Here is a 22,571-nt window from a genome sequence, read left to right on the forward strand (position 1 = left end):
CATGGTATCTCTTCACAGCAATAAACCAGCAACAAAGACAGAAGCTGGTACCAGTGACTAGGGTATTGCTGTGAGAGGCCTGACCAAGCTATTTGCTGATGGAATATGGAAGACTTTGGACTAGAAAAGCAGTTGACCACTCTGAGTGGGGTTTAATGGGCCATCCTAGCAGGAACATGGAAGACAGTAGTGCTGAGCCGATGTGGACTAGGCAAGCCCAGTCCAAGAGGTTTCAGAAGGAAAGAATATGGTAATGTGGCTGGTCTAAAAAGCATTCTTGTAACATTTTGGGAAGGAATGCAGCTGCTTTTTACTCTGTCCTAAGAATCTGCCTGAGCCTAAACTGAAGAGTTTGGATTAATGTCGTTGGCAGAGATTTTAAGGCAGCATTTTAAGTATTGATCGTGTGCCGTGGTTTTCTTAGTGATCACCCTTATGCAGAGCTATGGCGAAAAGGAGCAAGTGGGTCAGAGAAACATAAAATGTACAGTTTAAGGAGAAAAAGTAGTGGGAAATGTATGCAGAAGTTCCAGTGTTCAAGGAGATAAACGTTTCAAGAAAAGTCTGATGCTATAGGGAATAAGGGAGTACTGCTCTCTTGGGCAAGCGCCACCCAGCTAATCCTGCAACCTGGGAAGTGAGCCCCTGGCCCTAGGAACTTCCTAGGCTAAAACAACCATTGAAAGTTTATGCAAATGTATTCTAGGAGGCTGCTAACAAGCAGAAGAACTTGGCCATGTGGTTCTGGATTTAGAGTCAGGATGCTGCTGTCAGGCTTATGGCAGGAGAATCCTTGCCTGCACAGGCTACTGTGTGATAGAGATGTGAAAGTACTGTTGTCTGGCTAAATACAGATCACAAAACATTAGTTTTCCAATTTTCATTTATCAGTCATGATATGTACAAGAAAAACACTCACAGAAACATATACACAAACTCCTTTAAATTACTTCATTAAAACAAAGGTGAACCAAACCATTTGAAATGAAGTAAAATCATGAACAAAAATTAAAATTAACACAGAATATCAATACTTACACATCAAAGTGGTCAGTTACCAAAACAAAGCTAGCATATGGTCATAGAGAAAGACCCCGTGATCGCTACCCAAACGCTACTTCACTTCATTTTTCTCCATCTCCTGTCCCTCAGGCTTCCAACCTTTCACACTGGGGTACCAGTGCAGGAGGCTCCTGGACGTGGCTAACCGCGCAGCAGCTCCCAAGACAGCCGTGGCTGTACTTCGAGGGATGTAGAGCTTCTGAGCAATCTGGTGCTGGGGGGACAAAATCAAAGAGAGCTGGTCTATGGCTCCTTGACTCTCGTCCTTGACCACTGTGTCGGCATGGCTACTAGAAAAATCTTCACTCTTTAGGCTCCCTGGAGAGCTTTCCACTGAAAAAGAGGAAAAACAAGAGTCCTTTCAAGAAGTTCTCCAACTCCCTGCCTGCCCCTCCAGTCCCCTTCTTTACCAGCATGCATTACATATAGGCTTTTCTGATTGGTCAGAGGGACACTACTCAGAAAACAGCCAAGGTTAGGCAGGAAGTGAATCCTGCATTAGCATAAAATAGACACTTCTCAGGCTAAGGGCCAAGAAAGGGAGAGACGTGAGTGAGGAAAGGAAGACTTCCTTTTAGGAATGTCGGAAAATGAATCGGATGAAGCTCAAATCCCAGCGAGAAGCCCAGAGCTCCCTTTTTTTTTTTTTTTCCCAGTACAAAACAAATGGTACTCCACAGGCCCTCTCTACTGCCAATGGTTCTGATTCCAAGTCCATGAGAGAGTTGGAACAGAGGTGTAAAAGGCCACCTACTAACAAGTACCTTCTGTGTTGATTTCTGTAATTAGAAATAGCCACAGGAGCAAAATGGAAATGCTGGTGCTCTAACGCTCCAGCCAGAGTTTCTAATAACCAAGGATAGGGATGCTACACACTCTTAAATGGACATGCTAGACCAGTGCTGGCTCTTTTCCACTGGAGACCACTTTTTGCCTGAGAGTTTTATAGGGCCCTGTTACATAAAATAGACATATAAATCAAATGTTTACTGATAATAAATTTATTCTTTTGTTTTGTTTTGTTTTTGTTTTTGTTTTTCGAGACAGGGTTTCTCTGTGTAGCTTTGGAACCTATTCTGGAACTCACTCTGTAAATCAGACTAGACTTAACTCACAGAGATCCACCTGCCTCTGCCTCCCAAGTGCTGGGATTAAAGGCGTGCGCCACCACCTCCCGGCATAAATTTATTCTTAAAACATCTTTGGTATACATGTAATTTTACTGATTATTAAAGACAAAATCAAACGTGCATGCTGATCTGATGGATGTACTTATTTTTTACACAAAGGACTGAATCTTGGCTGAGCATTTGATACTACGAGGATACAGAACATCTTCATTGTTTACTGAAATGTCTTACAAAAATGACAATGTTTTAGTCCATTTCAGAAATTGTTGGAAATTCGGCCCTTACCTTAATCCTAAAGGCAAAATTCATTCAATTTTTTTTTTTTTTTTTTTTTTGGTTTTTCGAGACAGGGTTTCTCTGTGTAGCTTTGCGCCTTTCCTGGAACTCACTTGGTAGCCCAGGCTGGCCTCGAACTCACAGAGATCCGCCTGGCTCTGCCTCCTGAGTGCTGGGATTAAAGGCGTGCGCCACCACCGCCCGGCTCATTCAATTTTTTAAAAATGAAACTCATCAGTAACTCAAACATTCTAATACGATCCAATCCAAAGACACACTAATTTGATACTTAGGAACAACATTGGGAAAACAGTAAATAAAAGCCTTTGTTTTCTATAATTAAGCCATTAGGTTGTATTTGGTTTTGTTTGAATACAGGGTATCACATAGTACATTCTAGCCTCTGGAAATCACTCTAGAACTCCTGATCCTCCTGACCTTGTCTCCCACACGCTGAGATTGTGGGTTTGTGCAGTTTTATGGAGTGCCTGAGCTTGAACCCAGGGCTTTGTGAACACTAGGCAAGCACTCTATTAACTGAGCTATACCCAGCTCCAAGCCCTCACCTTTTCTTGTAAACCATTAAGTTTCTATGAGCAGAAAGAAACCTGTGTACAATAAAAACACTGCAATGTCTAACAACCTTCTCTCAATTCTGCGCCCAGGTGTCTCAGAGAGCATTTGCTGGCCAGGTCCTACTGCATGGTGTGTTGGCATGCACACTGAAGAGCTGTCATCTTACGTGCACGGGAACAAAGGCTGCAGGGAAATGGTGTGAGGCAGCATGCGCGAGTGTACCGCAAGCACCCCGGATTCACTAAGAGTCTGAATCGAGGAGCTGGAGCAATGGCTCAACGGCTAAGGGCACTGGCTGCTCTTCCAGGGGTCCTGGGTTCAATTCTTAGCACTCACATGGTGGCTCACCAACCGTAGTCCCATGAGATCCAATCCTCTCTTAAGGTGTGCTTATATACATGCAGACAGTACACCCATACATATTAAGTTGATTTTTTTTTTGGTCTTTTTTTTTTTTTTTTTTTTTTTTGGTTTTTTTCAAGACAGGGTTTCTCTGTGTAGCTTTGCGCCTTTCCTGGAACTCGCTTTGGAGACCAGGCTGGCCTCGAACTCACAGAGATCCGCCTGGCTCTGCCTCCTGAGTGCTGGGATTAAAGGCGTGCACCACCACCGCCCGGCATTTTTGGTCTTTTTCAAGACAGGGTTTCTCTGTATAGTTTTGGTGCCTGTCCTGGATCTTGCTCTATAGACCAGGCTGGCCTCGAACTCACAGAGATCTGCCTGGCTCTGCCTCCCGAGTGCTGGGATTAAAGACGTGCACCACCACCGCCCGGTTACGTTAAGTAAAACTTAAAGATGTCTGAATTGCATTTTGATTGTTGCAAGTTCACAGCCTTTTACTACTGTACACTTTACCCCTCACAGTTTTAAGAAGCTGATTTCTAGACCAATACTACCCCAGGTGGCATCCCACTGTGAGAGGAGGGCTGTCATGTTTGGGGGCATGTGGAATAACTTGGCTTTATTCCACAAAGTCCTGCTTTAGTGGAGCATGCTGGGCACATGCCTGTAATCTCAGCACTAGGGAGAATCAGGAGGTTAGGAAATCCCAGACCAGCCTGAACTAGGTGCAAGGTTCAGTCCAGCATGGGCCACAGAGCAAGGAAGACTCTGTCTTAAAAAACAAAAACCCTGCTTAAAAAAGTTCAGGTGAACTTAAATCCATTCAGCAGGACACTCAGTTTGCCGTGCTGCACCAACTCCTGTTATACTGTCTGCAGACACTTGACAGACTAGCACAACTATCTCCAAACATACATTTCACTAACTTCACAGGAAAGTAAGTACAATCCAATCCCTTTTATCTTTGCATGTTAAGCACGTAACACATGATCTATTATCCCTGGTACCTGTGATAAGTTTTTGTCACAGAAGATTTGACAGTGTGTTCTAAGAAGTGATATTCTGACCATAAAATGATTAAGTAGTAGTGCCCACTAGAGAGGAGGAGACAAATACATGAAAGGGGGGACATGTGGTCGGTCACACAGAGAGCTGCAGTGTTGAGCAGAATCAAGCGTTCACTCTCCTGCCCTGAACCATCAGGAAACTGGGCAAACACACGGACAACAGTTCCTGCAGAGAACAGTGCTGTGGGAGGGACTCCTGAGGGAACACACTAGAGGGGGGTGTGTGTGTGTGCATGGGTGTGTGTGTGTGTGTGGGAACCAATGCTGAGAAATGTAACTGCCACACGCCCCTTCCCTAAAACAGACAGAATTCTGGAAGGAATCCAGACAATATAAAATTCTATGTCTGGCATCCAAAGAAGCAGAGTCTGATTTGGAATCAGGAGAAAATAACAAACAGATCCAAACAGGACACAGACGATACATTTCAGAAAGAATCACTAGCCGGGCGGTGGTTGGCGCACGCCTTTAATCCCAGCACTCGGGAGGCAGAGGCAGGCAGATATTTGTGAGTTCAAGGCCAGCCTGGTTTACAGAGTGAGATCCAGGAAAGGCGCAAAGCTACATAGAGAAACCCTGTCTCGAAAAACCAAAAAAAAAGAATCACGAGATAAATGCATTAAAACAGATGCTGGGACGCTCAATAGTTAAGAGGAAAGAAAAACGTAAGCATGATGGAAAATAACTGGGAAATAAAGACTCCAAACAAAAATGTGGAGATGAAGAACAGAGTATCTGGGATCTAAGTCCACGTTGGGACACTTGGGACACAGGACAGACACTACCACAGAGAGCAGAGCTGGGAATGGAGCTATCAGTGAGCTACAGAGCGGGTGACTAGTGCGTGTGCGATCCGATCTGAGAAGGACTCAGGACACTAGCCTCAGTTTTTAAACCTTCCAGCTCTGTGGTTTTATAGTTTCATTAACTCTTATCTACAACTGTTTTTGCACTGTAGCACAGATTCCATACCCGCAAAAATGAAATATGTATATTTGGGGGTGCCAGGGACCAAACTCAAGGGTCTTGTGAATGCCATACAAACCACAATTCAGTCATTCTCCAGCCCTATTTTCTTGACTCCTTACAGCAAACATTTGTTGAATCCTCATTTAAACTTTAAAATAAAGGGTACTGGAAAAGATAAATATGTAAGTAAATAAAATAAAATGCTTTCTTTTTTAAATTTCTTTTTAAAACTGACTATAAAAAGAAAACTAAGAACTGATTATGGGTACATAATATAAAAAGTAAAATATATAACAATAACATCAGGCTGGGATAGGAAAATGCATACTATTCTAAGATTTTATTAGTAGAGATGTGTCAACTTAAAGATATAATGGCATCTAAGCACAGGAAAGCCGGCTAACGTGGGGAACAGAATGACCGAATTGGTTGCAATAGCCCCTCACATTCCACTGTATTGGCAAAGGTAAAGGAATTTTTTAAAAGCTGGGTGGTGGTGGCACATGCCTTTAATCCCAGCACTCAGGAGGCAGAGCCAGGTGGATCTCTGAGAGTTCAAGGCCAGCCTGGTCTACAAAGTGAATTCTAGGACAGGCTCCAAAGCTACACAGAGAAACCCTGTCTCAAAAAAAAAAAAACAAAAAAAAATTTTTTTTTAAATACTATCTGGAGGTTAGGATGTGAAGCAATCGCAAATTTCATACCTCACTGGGAGGCATGTGAATACTACATCCTCTTTGGAACACATTTTGGTAGTTTAAAAAGCTATGCATACAGTGAACATAAGCCCTAGAAAAATCACTTCCAATTGAATAGCCAACAGAAACGAAACTCTACAATATGATGATAAAGGAAAGAAGTCAGATATGAAAACTATATACTATGTAACTCTAGAAATGGCACAGTGGCATGCCAGAGGCCAGCCAGCTGAGGTAGGGACTGACTGCAAAGGGCACGAGGAAACATTTTAGGCTAACGGAAATATCATGACTGAACACATTTGTCAAAACTCAAAGAGCCATGTACTCGAAACTTTATAAAACTGTAAAGTCCCTCCAAAAACTACAAGCAAGGAAGAAAGTGTCGAAGTTAAAGAGAACTGAGCTCAAAACTAAGATGAGAACTTGGAGCAAATGCTGGCACTAGCCATCTTTCAAGGTATGTTCTCAAAGAAATCGAGGTTTTAGCAACAGGGCAAACCTGTCAACTGAGCATGCCCAGGGTACGCAGACCTACCAGAGTCAGAGTGGGTTTCTGGAGAGTTGACCCTGGAAGGAGCTGAGCTGGGCACTGTCGAAGACAGCAGACTGTGCTTGGGTTGAGTCTGAATGCTGACAGGTTCCGACTGGCTCCCTTCTGCCGACTGCTGTGACTTGATAAGAGAGATGTAGAACTCTTCCAGTTTGGGCAGTGTGGAAGAATCCAAAGGATACTGTAAATCTGCTTGCTGCAAAATAGGAGAAATGGGGCAAAGGCATGAAAAGTGCCAGTCAGTACCATAAGAATCAAACCCTCTGTTTTGTTATTTAGATCATAATTTAAAACTTCGGAAAAAGCAAGCTCTTCTCTATTTTTAATAAATATCAAAATTCAATTTAGGAAATCTTTATTGATATTTCTATGAGCAAACTGGTACTGAGTACTACCACACAGTGGAGTCAGACCCTCCTTCCTGCCATGTGCCCGTGTTCAAGTGCATACGACAACTCAGGACCATTATCTTCCATGATACTGAAAGGCATCAACATGGCTAATGTGAATACAAACTAAAGGCACTCACATTGCAGGGGAAAATGCCAAAAGACATTTATCAGATTAGCCACCTAAGATCCAGGAAAACCCTGGCCAAGAGTAAAAGGTAGGACATAACTGTACGAACAGCCAGCCTAGAAATTATGCTCGCTATCGGGAGGAAAAGAGTGATACCACAAATTCCAGAGAAAGATCGTGATTCAGAAAGGAACAAGAGGCCCATAATGATCAACTACAGTGGAAATCAGACAAAATAACGCGCACCAAATTTAGCAGCTAAGCCTGTGAAAGGAAGGTGGGCCCTTCTCCCTGGTAACAAGGAAGCAAGCCTGGATCTTTGTTGTCAACAGTTTGGGCCTTTCCAGAATCTGCAACATGCATGCCCCAGAGCCGGATGCAGGGTTCTGGGCAGGCGGACTACCATGCTCCCGACTGAACTGGCCCTGGCAGTTTTAGAATAGAAAAGAACATGTTTTTGACTTCACCCTGGGTCAACCTCATGTATGCTGTGGTTCCTCCTTCTGTTAGGGCAGCTTCTCTTTCAGTAGACACAAGCATAAGACCTCTGCTAGTCACACTAGACGATAATCTACTAAAGCAGTAAGAGAAATTAAAGTTGATCCAACTGTATGTATAATATTTGTAATGTATAATGTGTATCTATTATATGTGTATATACTGTGTATATATGTATAATATGTATATATTACACCTACAATTTGAGAGGAGTGTCCCCAATGACCTAATTACATCATACCAGGCCCCAACATTTTAATACTGCCATACCAGAGACTATACCTTTGACACATGATACTTTGAAGGAAAAAAACACAATGCAACTCACAGCAACAGAGCATTGTTCCTTCTAATGCAAACAGCCCTTAAGTCGATGCTGAGCATCTAATTTTCTCACAAGAGTGGGTGATATTTTCAGAGGTTTTCTGAAGTGACTATATATTCTCCTAACACATTACTGATATTTATTTTCAGTGAATGTCCTCCAATGTTAGAAATTACAGTCATGATTTTCCTTGTAAAGTTTTGTAAATGGCCTCTATAGGAGTCTAAAACAGGTCTGAGTTATCTCCTACTTCAGAAACACTTTAGAGTTGTCTATCTTTAATACACAGGCCTATTTTCAAATTGTTACAATTTCTTAAAAACAAAATTGAGACTTTCCCTAGTAGATGGTTCCTAGCCCATATTAGGTTTATTAATAACATTGCCATTGCTACTATAATTATTACTATTTTATAAAACTAATGTGTGCTTACTATATGCCAAACACAGCCTTGTGGAATACCTTCACTACTGTGGTGGCTCGAATAAAGAAGGCCTCAGATTGGGGCAAATTAGGTGGTGTGGCCTCACTGGAGTAGGTGTGGCCTTGTTGGATGAGGTGTGTCACTGGGATTGGGTGCTGGGGTTTCAAAGCCCATGCCAGGCCTGGTGTGTGTCTCTGCCTGCAAATGAAGATGTAACCCTCCCGGCTACTTCTCCAGCACCAGGACTACCTGTGTGCTGCCATGTTCCCTGCCGTGTTGATAATGCACCAATCCTCTGAAACTGTTCAAGTCCCCAATTAAACGCTTTCTCTTGTAAGAGCTGCCTTGGTCATGGCGTCTCCTCATAGCCATAGAACCGTGACTAAGACAACCACTTAGTATAAACCTTTGGCAACAATCTAAGTCTTATTTCCTCGTTTAAAATGGCGGTAACAGGGATGAACAGAAAGTGCTTACAACCGCGGTGGTAAACAGTGAGTGCTTAAGCACGTCAGCAGGGTTATCTCTACTAGTGAAAGGGATCATAGTGGTAACAAACCACAGGAACTAAACCCAGATATGTGACTGTAGAGGCAGAGCTCTGAATTACTATGAAGTTCACAGCTCCTTACAGACTAGCGATGGGGAAATGAGCTGTCACTAATTGAAAAGGCCCAGAGTATAGTTACTAAAAGCCCCAGCAGATTCAGACATATTGGGTTTACAAATCCCGATCCCTTGGTGTGAAGATATAAGCTATAAAAATGTTAGCAAGATTCCCAATCATGGCACTCCTCAATTTTACTGCATTGGAAACATTGGACAAATTCGATTTTATAATATTTGAAAGTCCTGGGGAACAAACACAGCTGGGTAAATTGTCAGAAAGTGAAGTGGGTTCCATAGATACCACAGCATTTTAACTAAGGCATTCTCTAATCAGAAATGGGGTTGAGGTCCAAACAGAAGTTTCAGTCTTAGGGTTAATGAGAGAGAGAGCAGATCCTGAGTTGACAACGCATCCAGGCCTCGACAGACACACACACCCCAGAGAAAAGAATGAGAAAGCAGTCGAACATTCTGCTCACCACTCTCTCAAGTTATCTGCCAAGTCCAAAGCTGCAAATTCACAGAGTCTATGAAAACCCGCAGAGATCAGCAGCTGGTAGGCTAAAAGACAGAGAGTGGAGTCTGAGCCTCGCCAAGGTGGAGGGGAAACTGACCAGGCTTTCGGCTGGTGTGTCAAAGAGGAACGCGGAGCGAAGGTGAATGTGAGCTCAAACTGTCCCAGTCAGCTTTGTCAACGGACAGCCTAAAGCAGCGGTTCTCAACCTGTGGGTCAAACGACCCTTTCACAGGGGTCGCCTCAGACCATCAGAAAACACAGACATTTACAATACGATTCATAACCGTAACAAAATTACAGTTATGAAGTAGCAATGAAATAACTGTATGGTTGGAGGTCACACCACACGAGAACTGTATTAAAGGGTCGCAGCTGTAGGAAGGTTGAGAACAACTGCTCTATCGCCATCTGAAGAAAGCCTCGACTGAAGATCTGCTTTGACCAGATGGCCAGGGGTGTGTCTGTGGGTGACTGTCTTGAAAACTGATGCAGCAGGCATACATTAACCCCAATTTCTAGGAACGAAAGTGATTGATCATGTAACGGGTCACATAATGCTAATTGGATTTTACCTTTCTAATTCTGGTTGTGCCAATATTTTTTTCTTGAGCAATGGGCCCTTCAGGTGTTTGAATTCCTCCCTTCATGTCATGTGCAAAGCCCAAGGGCTGCCATGAGTCATCCCATATATCTTTAGATGCGGAAAAACACCAGTCCTGCACAGAACAAGACAACAACAAATCAGGATACGGAGGCACGAGACCGCAAAGCAAGATAAGGTGGCGGCAAAGGAGTGGCGTGTTTTAAACGACAGAAAGGATGTGTGGACTCTCTCAGGGTGACTTCTTCCCTCCAAGTCTGGAGCAAATCTTCAACACTCGGGCTTCATGAAAATAAATACATCACTGTGGGGTTTAATACTACTCTCTTAACTAGCTGTTTCCTGAGCACCTAGTACTTATCTACTTCAAAAACAAAACATGCATTTTTTTTTTTAAATAAATCCCTCTGAATTCCAGCAGGTGAGACTCTCTAGAAGCCTGGGCTACTGAGTTTAAATTTCCTTTGTCAACAGTGATTTGCTGTTTGTTTTCCCCAAGAATCTAACCTTTTGTGTCATTTCTCCATGGGACTGATACTGTTTCTTCCCAACAAGGCTTGAAGTTAACATATGGGAGGCAGGGCCCTCGCCCTTCCCCATTTTAGCCTGTAGAGGGAGCCAGTTCTCATCCCAAACATCATCATCTATGGTCACTGACTCCAGGCATGGCATTCCAGTAGGGATCTCATCCTGGAATATATCAGAAGACAAAGAAATACTATTATTTATATTTCCCAACACAAACACACTTTAAAACTCACGTGCACCATTTTTTCCTGGCTCCAAGTAAGGACAGAAGTTTAATACACAAGACATTTAAGGACATGTACATGATAAAGAGGCAAGGGGAGAAGATGCTGTCTACATCCTGGTTGCAGGAAAGCAGACTTCGTAACTGATTACAGGGTCCTAACTGACCACAGACTTCTGAGTGTATGATGGGAAAAACTGAGACACAACCAAATGTGTATAACATAAAAGTTCAGGAGCTTTTAAAGAGTCCAACTTCAGAAACTAAGTTCTTCTGGGTGAGAGTAAAGAGGGAATGAAAACAAGAGCCTGGGGTCAAAGTCAGGGTAAGAAGCAACTGCATCTCCAGACATCCTGCCCTACTCACTCCTCCTCCATCTGCTGGGGACCAGAGCATCTTCCGGAGGGACTCTGGGAATGTAAACTGAATGTGGAATAAACAAGGAGAAATGAAGGGTTTTGGATCAGCCAGCCAAATCCATCACTGTTCCATCACTCAGAGATAACTTCTAAGAGAAACAATTCAAAAAGAAGACAAGTCTGTTTGGACCCATGGTTTCAGGGTTTCAGTCCATGGTCAACAGCATGCCTGTGAGGGTTAGGGAGGCTAGCAGATCCCCTGGCACCAGAGTTCCAGAACAAAAAATATTATTTAAAAGTATATAGGCAAAGTGTCCTAGCACACTATTTGGCTCAGCAGAAAATAGCGTTTACAGCCATAAATACTGAGTGGTCAATGGAAGTTTGACATACTGTACTAAGAAAGACAGTGAGGCGGGGAATGAAGGATAAGTTTATGCCTGGTGGGGTGAAGGGATGAAGAAGGACTTAACCCTCATCTTTCATGCCAAGAAACCCAAAGACACAAAACTGAAAATCAGAAAATAAATATACTATTTAATAAAATAATTAGAGGTAAATTTCAAAACAACAGCTCAAAGAAAAGAAAATAAATATTTTAGAAAACAGAAAATGGGTCTGTCATGAAGGACTCTAGGCTATGTGCAGATAAACACTTGGTTACAATAAAAATGTGTTCTCCCAAAATGTAGACATATTTCATGATTTTTTTTCTAATATTACTTCTCAAGACTTTGAACACTACCATACTTGACCAGATCGTGGGTAGTAACCTACACATCCAGCCCAGACAGAGCTTTCCTCTACATGACTGGGTACATTCTGTACTGTGGCCTTGGTGGCTGCTAAGGAGATCATTTGACACCGACCTCAGTGTCGTGGAGTAATTCTTGCAGATGGAAACAATGGCACCTAGAGGCCGGCTGATTTATGAATCACTTAGTGAATGTAAAACCATCTCTCCTCCTTCTCCTACCTCGTTGTCTTCCTTTGGCTCCCCGGGCTTCAGGATGGACCACTGCAGATCTCCTTCACAGCTCTTACATGTTTCCAACGAACTGAACTGAGAATCCTTTAATAATTCCTTTGACGCAGATGTAAAGTGACTTAAAGACTTTTCATCATTAATATCTTGCTAGTAGACATAAAAGATAAATCATTTTCTACATTAATGCTGTTTCTAAAATCTGTATTTCTATAAATTTTGGTGGAAATTTTACATTATAGTTTATAGATGCCCATAAGTGTTCCTCTATTTTTTTTAAAAAATTTTACCCATTTCCCTAGGTCTTCCCATTCTGTTCAACTGCATCAGGAAACAAGCATTGTTGAGCACATGTTATCAAGTGTCTACCTGTAGTTACAGAGAATCCAAAGGTCCCCGACTAAAGAACTAAAACTATGGGAAACACACAATCAGGCCATTTGAGTACATTTTTCCTAGTACAACCATTAGAGCTATGTCACACACATTACAGGAAGGAGCCTGTCTGAAAAGATGCAGTGAAGATGGGCTGTTAGGAGTCTTAAAAACAGTAGGAATAGCAAGAGGCTGGGTGTGCATGTGGTGAGCAGTGGATGTGCAGCAGGTCCGCAGTGGGTGTGCAATAGATGTGCAGTGAGTCTGAGGTGGGTGTGCAGTAGGTAGCACACAGACGCTTTGCTATATCAAAACACAAACTAAAGCAGCAGAGTTTACATTTTCTCTTTTGCAAAAAAGATGGTATTTCATTTCTAGAACTAAACTATGATTATTTGAAGATACCAAGAGATATATATTCTAAAAATGTTAAACAATTAATTAAATTCATTATTCAAGAACAATAAGATATAATTCTTCCAATGCAGTAATAATGATTAAGAAATATTTAAACCATATTAGTTAAAAATCATTTCAGGGACTGGAAAGATGGATCACTGGTTAGAGGCACTTGCTGCTCTTGCAGAGACCCCAAGCTTGACTTCCAACATCTCCATGGTGGCTCATACCCATCCATAACTCCAGTTCCAGGGAATTCAATGGGCCCTTTGATATCCATGACCACTACATGCACTGTGGTGCATTACTTACCTGTAGGCAAGATGTTCATAAAGTAAATAAGTGCATCATTAAAATTTTTCATGATTTTTATTTTATGTGTATGAATGTTTTGACTGTACGTGTGCCACACTTGTGCTATGCCTTTTGCCTGAGGAGCCGGAAGAGGGAATTGGCTCCTCTGGAACTAAAGTTAAAGGCAGTTCTGAGCCACCATTTGTGAGCTGGGAACCAAACCCAGGTCCTCTGCAAGAGAAGCAAGTAAGTAGTCTTAACCACTGAGCCATTTCTCCAGCCCCAGGCCAAACTAATTTTAACTAGAAAGCTAATTTTTTTTCTATTTCCTTTGAATGCATCAGGGGACAGTCACATTTTTTGTGTGTTTAAGATAAAGTCTTGCTATGTTGCCTAGGCAGGTCTCAAACCTGTGGTCTCCTTGCTTTGGGCTCCTGAGTTGGCATTATAGGCGTGTGCTGCCATGCTCAGTTCTTATGTATTTTTTGGGACAAGTTAAAATCATAGTAGTCAAAGTGGCCTTGCCTTTGAACCTTTTCAATAATCAGTAAATATTTACTAAAAAAAAAGACTTTACCATCTCCAAAATACACAGACGTACCCATTAAACAAAGGATAACAGTGCCTGGGATAGACTACTAGTTCAAGAACTCTTTCTACTCTTATTTGGGCCGGAACAATACATGTTAGTGGAAAAGATGTTATAATGCTGAGATTACTGGGGGGGCAGGGAGAGAGAGCTGGCCGTTTGCATAGAGTATGAAATAAGAAGACTCCAACAATACCGAGTAGTCCAGGAAAGTGTCAAGGGCAGCAAGGTGCTCAGGGGAAAAGCACTTGTTACCCCGAGCCTGGCTGCTGGGTTTCATCCCTGCGACCCACATGCCAGAGAGAGACCAGTTCCCACAAGCTTTTTTCTGACCTCCACGTGTGCATCGAGGCATGCCTGTGCCTACACACATACACACAATAAACACATGCAATAAAAATGTTTTTAAAAGAATAGCATTGGCATTCGTGTAGGGGAACCACAGCCACACCAAGGGAGCAAGAGAATTTGGTGCATAAGAGGACCCGTTAAAGAGGAAACAGGACTAATGCAAAGGATTAAACTGGCAAAAAGACAAGGTCACTCTCACTATAGTTGTGGAAGGTTCCCAGACCTTGTCTGCAAAGTGTCATTACACTCATCTACAAAATGAGGGTGTAACGATAGTTAACTGGAGTAATTACATCTGCAGAAGCCTTTTACTTGGCTCTACAGTGCACTCACCTTGGACTGCTGCTGTATCTCCCTGTCTTCGTTAAAATAGTGCTGCTGAGAAGGACGCCCCAGCTCTGTGAGGACCGTGTCACCTGCGGCCACTCCGCTGGAGTTAGTGTAGAGCGCTAGTGGGTTGAGATCACTGAAGCCCTATGACAAAGCATCCAATTATATAATAAGCTTGAAAGGGAGAACAAGCTGGCGCTTCACACGGCACTGAAGCCTACGTTCTAACATAAGGTGACGATCTCCACACTGATACTTCTTCAGTTCAAAAACAGCATCAGGATGAGAAATTACGTAGATAGGACTATTACTAATTTCAAAATGTGAATGTAGTTCTTTTCTGGGAAAACATTAGATTAACTAACTATTTCAGGGTTAGAGGGATTAAATCATTTGTTTTAAATACAAGTAGTGTTCACCAGAGGATTAAAGAACAGTTAGCAAGTTGTGGAGTTGTTTCTCAGTGGTGGTGGTAATGGCCAGGTTTCAATAGTCCCCTGAAAACGAGGAGGGTGCTCTGCATTGAGAAGTCAGGAACCTAACAGACATCTCTAAGATTGAAGAGTACATCAGTGACTGCACATACTAAATTGTCTTATATCCTAAAATGTGGCATTTAAATATGTATTTTACCTTGGATGGAGCATTTTCTCGGCATACAATAGCATGGCCCTCTGTCCTCAAGACATGATGAAAGTAGACATCTTCATTTGAGGATGTATCACAAAGAAAAATATTAAGGATTCCGTCTATATATTCATCCACCACCCCTACTAATGGCTTCAAACCACATAGCTTCTGGAAGTGCAAAATAGCTCTGGATGTCCAGTGTTCCTAAAATACAACAGAGATATATTTATGTGATAGATTTATACCTGAGTTAAAGCAATCATATACAAAAATGAATTGCTAATGAACTAGAGTTTTAAGTGAAAAAAAACCAAAATCCTAAAAAACTAGAATATATAAAACATGTATAATTTTAGGGGGAGAAAAAGAAAAAATGGTTAAATAAACATGACTACAAAAAATCATCTGGTGAAGAACTCTCATTTTCAGGAATATATTATTTACTTATATAAATAAGGGATCCAACCATCAAGAAAATGCACATCAAAACCACACAGAGATTCCACTGCACCTCAGTCAACACAGCCATCACCAGAAAACCATAACAAATGCTGGAGAAGTCACAGAAAAAAGGGGCCCTTGTAAATGCTGCTGGGGGTGTGTGCTAGTCCAGTCACTATGGAAACCAGTATGGAGATCCCTCAAAAGGTAAAATTAACAATTCCACACAACCCAACTACACTGCTCCTAGGTATACACTCAGAATCTATGTCTGTCTCCTACAGGGCCAGCTGGACACTCATGTGCACCATGGTACTGTTACAGCAGCGAGGTCACCATGGCACTGTTACAGCAGTGAGGTCACCACGGCACTATTACAGCAGCGAGGTCACCATGGCACTGTTACAGCAGTGAGGTCACCATGGTACTGTTACAGCAGTGAGGTCACCATGGTACTGTTACAGCAGTGAGGTCAGGAAGTCAGTCGGTGCCTACTGATGGATAAAGATGAAGGGATAAAGCAATCGTGTTGTACATGCACAACAGAGTTCTACTCAGCACCAGGAAGGGTTAAATCACGTAGTTTGCAGGGAAATGGATGTAGAAATCATCACATTAAGTGAATTGGGACAATCTCATAAAACAAGCATTCCATGTTCCTCTAAGGTGTGGAATCCAGGGCTGGGCATAAGAATAAAAGGGGTAATATTAGAGCTACAGAAGATAAAAGGGGAAGGGAGTATAAGAATATTATATAAACACAAGAAAATCTCATAATAAAAACAAAGGAATGGGGCAAATATGATCAAAATACATTATATGTATGCATGAAAATGTCATAAACTCCTTATTTTATATTATATATGCTAATTTAAAAAGAAAAATAATGAAAAGGTTTGGAAAACGTAAATAATTATCCACTGAGTAAATCTCATTTTTTAAAAAGTCAGTTAAAGATTATTAGGCTAACCCTTCCATAGAAAAAAAATAAAAATTCTGGGTAAAATATTATTTTAATATATCACAAAAGACCAAAGAACTTATAAAATAGCAACAAATTGTCATGCCAAAATGGAAGGGAAAGTGAGTTCTACTTCTGCCTTCAGAGTACCTGCAGATCTGGGCAAATCTGAACTATAGTTTTGATGATCCTAATGAGTCCAAAGGGACAGATATCAAAACCAGGGTCTACAATGGCTGGGAGTCTAGAGAACTTTCCTTCCTTAAGCTAATTTCTGGGAGATACGCTCCCAGGAAAAAGGGAGGCAAAACATATACTAAGCTTCACATGGATTTGTGGCTCCGTTTTCACCCCACCAGCGTAGTCTAGCAATCTTCAGGTTGTTCGTTTCCATCAGCATAGTACAGCATAGTAGACCTTCTGGGCACCTGGCGGAGCAACTATAAACCCTCTCTGGAGACAGACACCATCCAACCATCCTGACACAAACTTTCAAGAGAACAGCAGTATAAAGGCAGATACAGACACAGTGTGGACGTCTGAGATTGCTCCACAAGCCTGACGAACCTGAGTTTGATCCCCAGGATCCACATGATGGAATAGAGACCCAACTCCCACAAGCTGTCCACTAACATCAATGTATGGCATGCATGCACACACAGATCCATGCATGTGCTGGAGCATGAGTGCACATGCGCGCGCACACACACACACACACAAAATTAAATGAAAATATAAAAATTTTATCTAAAATAAAGCCTAAATAATGAACCATATATATGCGAACAAGTAGAAACCACATAAAAAAATCCTCAAAACCTTAAAGCATTTTCATTTCTAAGTAATTATAAAACTAACTTTACACTTAAAGCAATACTAACAACAAAAAAATTACCCAACTTAGTTTGAAACTTTTGTAGAGATTAGCAATTTATAAAGATTGGTACAGGTCGGCCAGCAAGTTGTCTCAGTGGGTAGAAGCACCGACCGTGCATGGGCCTGATCACCCCAGTTTAACCCATGGATCTTACAAGGTGGCTGGAGAACTGTCTTGCTCTCACCCCTGCTTCTACACACACACACACACACACACACACACACACACACACACACACACACACACTTTTTAAAATTGATACAATTGAACTAAATTTCAGTAAAAGTACAATTAACAAAAACTAAAACCTTCCCGAGTTAATTCAGTAGCAGATTAAAAAGGATTAAAGAGTACACTAGACAGTGGAAGATAATTTAGAAAAAAACTGCCTACTATGTAAAGACATGGACATAAAAATACAGAAGACAGCTAAAAGATTTGGAAGAAAAACTTACCTTTAACACTTTAAATGTTTGTTCCAGAAAGAGAGACACACAAACAGAGAGAATAAAAATATGAATATGGAGCATAGATAATAGTCAAAGAATAACAACTTCAAATTCACAAGGTTTAATGAAAACTAATAACCCACAGATTATTACTAAGTGCCCAGTGAGAAAAGTAGGATAAATAATAAGTTCACACACAAGTAAACATATCACATTTTACATAAACACTCCCTGAAACTGAATGTAAGGGACACAGGGAGGAAGATCTTTAAAACAACGAGGACAAAACAGTGTTAAGGAGTTCCACAGGAAGAGTCACTAGACTGACAGTGACTTCTCTAGTTAGGAAGACCAGAAGCTAGCGTAGCCTCTAGTGTGCAAGAGAAGCTGATGCCAGCCCGGAGCCCTACCCCTGGCAAACCTGTAATGGGCCTGGGGTGGGGGGGGGGCTCTAACAGGCGGTACAGCCCGTGCTTTGCAAGCATGAGGCCCTGCCTTCAATCTCTAGCACATGCACCAAAATTAATACAAAATAATGATGGGTTCTGGTAAACATTACTAAATTTGCCACTGCATGACCCTTATGAGATACTAAACAGTGCAGCTCAAGTGGGAAAATATTCCCAGGCAAGGAGTGGGAATAGATGATGAGTTTAAAATATGTAATCAGATCCAAATAGACACTATTATAATTTTTTGTAACCAATTTCTTATTTTTTAAATAAAAACAATATTTCTTAAAACAATAAAAATTCTAACAAAACAAACATCTTCAAGTTAATTTCAGTTTCATTATTTTCTTACATTCCTTCAAGAAAACTATTTATTGTAATTGCATATTATATATTAGATCATATATAGAGACTAGATTCTTTGAACATCTCCCTTTTACCACTGTGTTAATTTTTATTGAACTATATAGCATAAAAATGCACTTTTAAGAGATCACATTGGAACAACACATGATTTATCATGTTACATGAATTACTTGAAAATTACAGTTTTCATATTTTTAAGGTATTATGTAAGACATTTATACAAAATAAATACTTTGACAAAAATAACATACTACTGAATGTTAGACATTATAAAATAACTATATTTATGAAATTGTTAATAAAAGCTTGATCTATGAGGACATGTTAAAAATAGATTTACAGATACTACAATGGTAGAGTGTCACATTCTTTATGCTATGTTCCATTACATATAAAGGTCATTTAAGGTAACATAAAAGAAATTAATCTCTCGCCGGGCGGTGGTGGCGCACGCCTTTAATCCCAGCACTCGGGAGGCGGAGGCAGGCGGATCTCTGTGAGTTCGAGGCCAGCCTGGGCTACCAAGTGAGTCCCAGGAAAGGCGCAAAGCTGCACAGAGAAACCCTGTCTCGAAAAACCAAAAAAAAAAAAAAAGAAATTAATCTCTCAGCAGCTTCCAAATGTAATACTTCAATATGTACACTGTAATCAATTTGGATAATCTAACAAAATGCTAGAATGAACATTAGTTTTTCATTAATCTACAGTCTTACAATTCTAAACTTAAGGTTTGAAAGATTCATATCCTACTGAGACCATGTTTCCTGGCTAGTAGACAGCCTCCTTGCCATGGGCTCACACACAGAGAGAAAGAGGTGAGAGAAGAGAGTGGGAAGAGGAGGGAGAGAGGAAGAGGGCATGTAAATGGTGGGCTCTGTATCATGCAAGGGAAGCGGGGATCTAGTGTACAGGAGGAACAGGAACAGAATTGGGGCCCCATCCCAATGATGCTCACTTTTAGTTACTTCTTTATTATTTAATTTTTATTGTAAGAATATACTAATTGAAGAGTTTATATGTATTTTGCTTAATACAATAAACACATTAATGCTCAATGCTTTGCCAGGATACATACACTCACATACAAACGAATCCCTCAGTCATGAACAATGAGGTAACCTGAGCTAGCTCATTGAGGAAAAAGAGGAATTGATTTCTGGCTTTGTCTAAAAAAATTCTAATAGTGTAGCTCAGTGAATACTAATTTTTAAGCAATAATTTTAGCATAGTAATATAGGCATTATCAAAACATAGTATCACAAAAACAAATTAATTCATCTATACTAAGATATAAATCCAGGGGCTAGAGAGATAGCCCAGTGGTTAACAGCACTTGCTGCTCTTGCAGAGGACCCTGGTTCATTTCCCAGCACCCACTTGGAGATGAAAACCATCTGGAACTCCAGTTCTGGGGGTTCTGACACCCTATTCTGGTCTCTGTGTGAACTGTATGTACTTGTTAAGCATACACACATTCAGACAAAACATCCACAAGCATAAAATTTAAAAGGAAAGATTGTAATTCATAGCATTGATAACATTATCAATGGTGATAGACCCTAAGGTTGCTCCATCAGTCAGGAAGGGGAATTCCAAGAGGATGCACACCTTATGATCATGTTTTAAAAGTTTATTCTAATTAATGTATAGTACATTAGAAAATTAACTTTAAATTTTTATTTGTTAATTTACTCCCACTTTGAATTTCTTCTAATAACACCCTTTAGAGTCATTATTATCTTTTATCACACATACTTTGTTTTTCTTACTTATAAGAGCCATCCAACATGGGAAGTAAAACTATCATGTCTAATATATAAAGTCAAGTATCACGTAACTACATGCCAACATGACTCATAAACGAAACAAGAAAAAAGAACAACTTGAATTATCACTTATTTCCATGGTGTTCAGTTCTACCACCATAAAGGCATTCATACTGTAAAAATATCTGAGGGGTTGTCATATATAGCCTCCATTATGTTAAGAAAGTTCCCTCTACCCCTACTCCAGGACTTTTTTCATGAAGTCATGTTGGATTTTGTCAAAGGCCTTGTCCGTATCTATGGAGACGATCATGTGATTTTTGTCTTTAAGTTCATTTATAGGATTGATTATATTTATGCTGAGGCACCCCTTCATCTCCAGGAAAAGCCAGCTACAGCCAACATCATCCTAAATGGAGAAAAACTCAAAGCAATTCTGTGAATGTCCGTAATGAGACAGGCTCATCTCCACTCCTTTTCAACAGTGGTCAATGTCCTAGCTAGAGAAATGAGACAAAGGAAAGAAATATGGGCGCGACTAGGCAAAGGCGGCAAATCTGAAGATTATATGACTTCATACATGAAGGTCCTGAAAATTCCACCAGAAAACTACTAGAACTGATCACCACTGACAACGTGGAATGATAAAAGTCAACTCAGAAAATTCAGTAGCCATTCTATATAATAACAACAGACATGCTAAGAAAGAGATCATGCAAACACTTCCGTTCAGTGTAGCATCAAAAAATAATATATCGCCAGGTGGTGGTTGCACACGCCTTTAATCCCAACACTCAGGAGGCAGAGCCAGGCAGATCTCTGTGAGTTCGAGGCAGCCTGGTCTACAGAGTGAGATCCAGGACAGGCACCAAAACTACACAGAGAAACCCTGTCTCGGAAAACCAAAATAAAATAATAATAATAATAATAATAATAATAATAATAATAATAATAATAAATCTAGGAAAACACAGAACCAGGGATATGAAAGGCCTCTGGAATGAAAATTTTAAACCTTTGAAGAAAGAGACTGAGGAAGACACTGGAATATGGAGAGATCTTCTGAGCTCTTGGGTGGTAGAGTTAATACTGTTAATATAGCCATCCTGCTAAAGGCAATGTGCAGATTCAGCTCAATCCATATAAAAATCTTCATAATGTTCTTCACAGAAACAGAGAAAATCCCAAAATACACATGGAAACACAAAAGGGCCTGGGTAGCCCAAGCAATCCCAAGTGCAAACAACAATGCTGAATGGATCACCACTCCAGAATTCAAGCTGTAGTACAGAGCTGTAGTCATATAACCACTATAACACGGGCACAAAAGCAGACGTGTGGACCCATCAAAGAAAAGAGAAGACCCAAACATGAGTAAATGTAACTACAGACATCTGATCCTGCCAAAGACGCCAGAGAAAATACAGCATCTTCAACAAATGGTACTGTACCTCATTTATTTAAGTGATTATATGATATTATATAATAAAAACAGGTCAGGAGAGATCAATGACGTTGAGTGCTCCAATGTCTTTGCACTGGTATACGCAAGTATTTTTTTTTAAAATAATACAAAGTAAAGTCAGGCGGTGGTGGTGGTGCATGCCTATAATCCCAGCACTCGGGAGGCAGAGGCAGGTGGATCTCTGTGAGTTCGAGGCCAGCCTGGTCTACAGAGCTAGTCCAGGACAGGCTCCAAAGCTACACAGAGAAACCCTGTCTTGAAAAACCAAAAAAAAAAAAAGTAAAATTTACTGAAATTAATTTTTTAATCTTCAAAATCAGGAATGCTAAATTAAAAAAGAAAGAACAAGCTAGAAAGTATACACATACATATAGATAGTTTAAATGAACTTACGCCACTTGGGATGATAACGCCTTCTGCAAGAGTTACAGACTACCTAATAAAACCCCAGCATGAGGCATGAGAAACCTCTTTTGAGTTGCTGGTCAGGGAGTCCAAGAGATTCCAGAAAATTTAGGCTTCCCTGTTGCCCCTGATTGCTTCTGAAGTTGAAGTTCAGATCCTA

The 22,571-nt window shown here is 40.8% G+C and overlaps 1 protein-coding gene across 2 annotated transcripts in view; it reads right to left on the bottom strand.

Moving 5' to 3' along the window:
• Nucleotides 1-865: 865 nt before the first annotated feature.
• Tdrd5 (tudor domain containing 5) overlaps nt 866-22,571 on the bottom strand; it is a 45,669-nt gene continuing 23,963 nt past the window's right edge. For both annotated transcript variants that reach the window (XM_052737273.1, XM_052737272.1), the window contains exons 11-17: nt 15,233-15,433; nt 14,603-14,743; nt 12,253-12,411; nt 10,674-10,856; nt 10,138-10,281; nt 6,659-6,869; nt 866-1,395 (exon numbers count right to left, since the gene is read on the bottom strand). In XM_052737273.1, coding sequence (XP_052593233.1) covers nt 1,115-1,395; nt 6,659-6,869; nt 10,138-10,281; nt 10,674-10,856; nt 12,253-12,411; nt 14,603-14,743; nt 15,233-15,433 — 1,320 coding nt within the window. In that variant the 3' untranslated portion in view covers nt 866-1,114. The remainder of the gene's footprint in view (nt 1,396-6,658; nt 6,870-10,137; nt 10,282-10,673; nt 10,857-12,252; nt 12,412-14,602; nt 14,744-15,232; nt 15,434-22,571) is intronic.

The sequence above is a fragment of the Peromyscus californicus genome, unplaced genomic scaffold, assembly GCF_007827085.1.
Source record: "Peromyscus californicus insignis strain IS unplaced genomic scaffold, ASM782708v3 Scaffold_14__1_contigs__length_90479793_seg_2, whole genome shotgun sequence".
In the NCBI taxonomy this organism is placed as follows: Eukaryota; Metazoa; Chordata; class Mammalia; order Rodentia; family Cricetidae; genus Peromyscus; species Peromyscus californicus.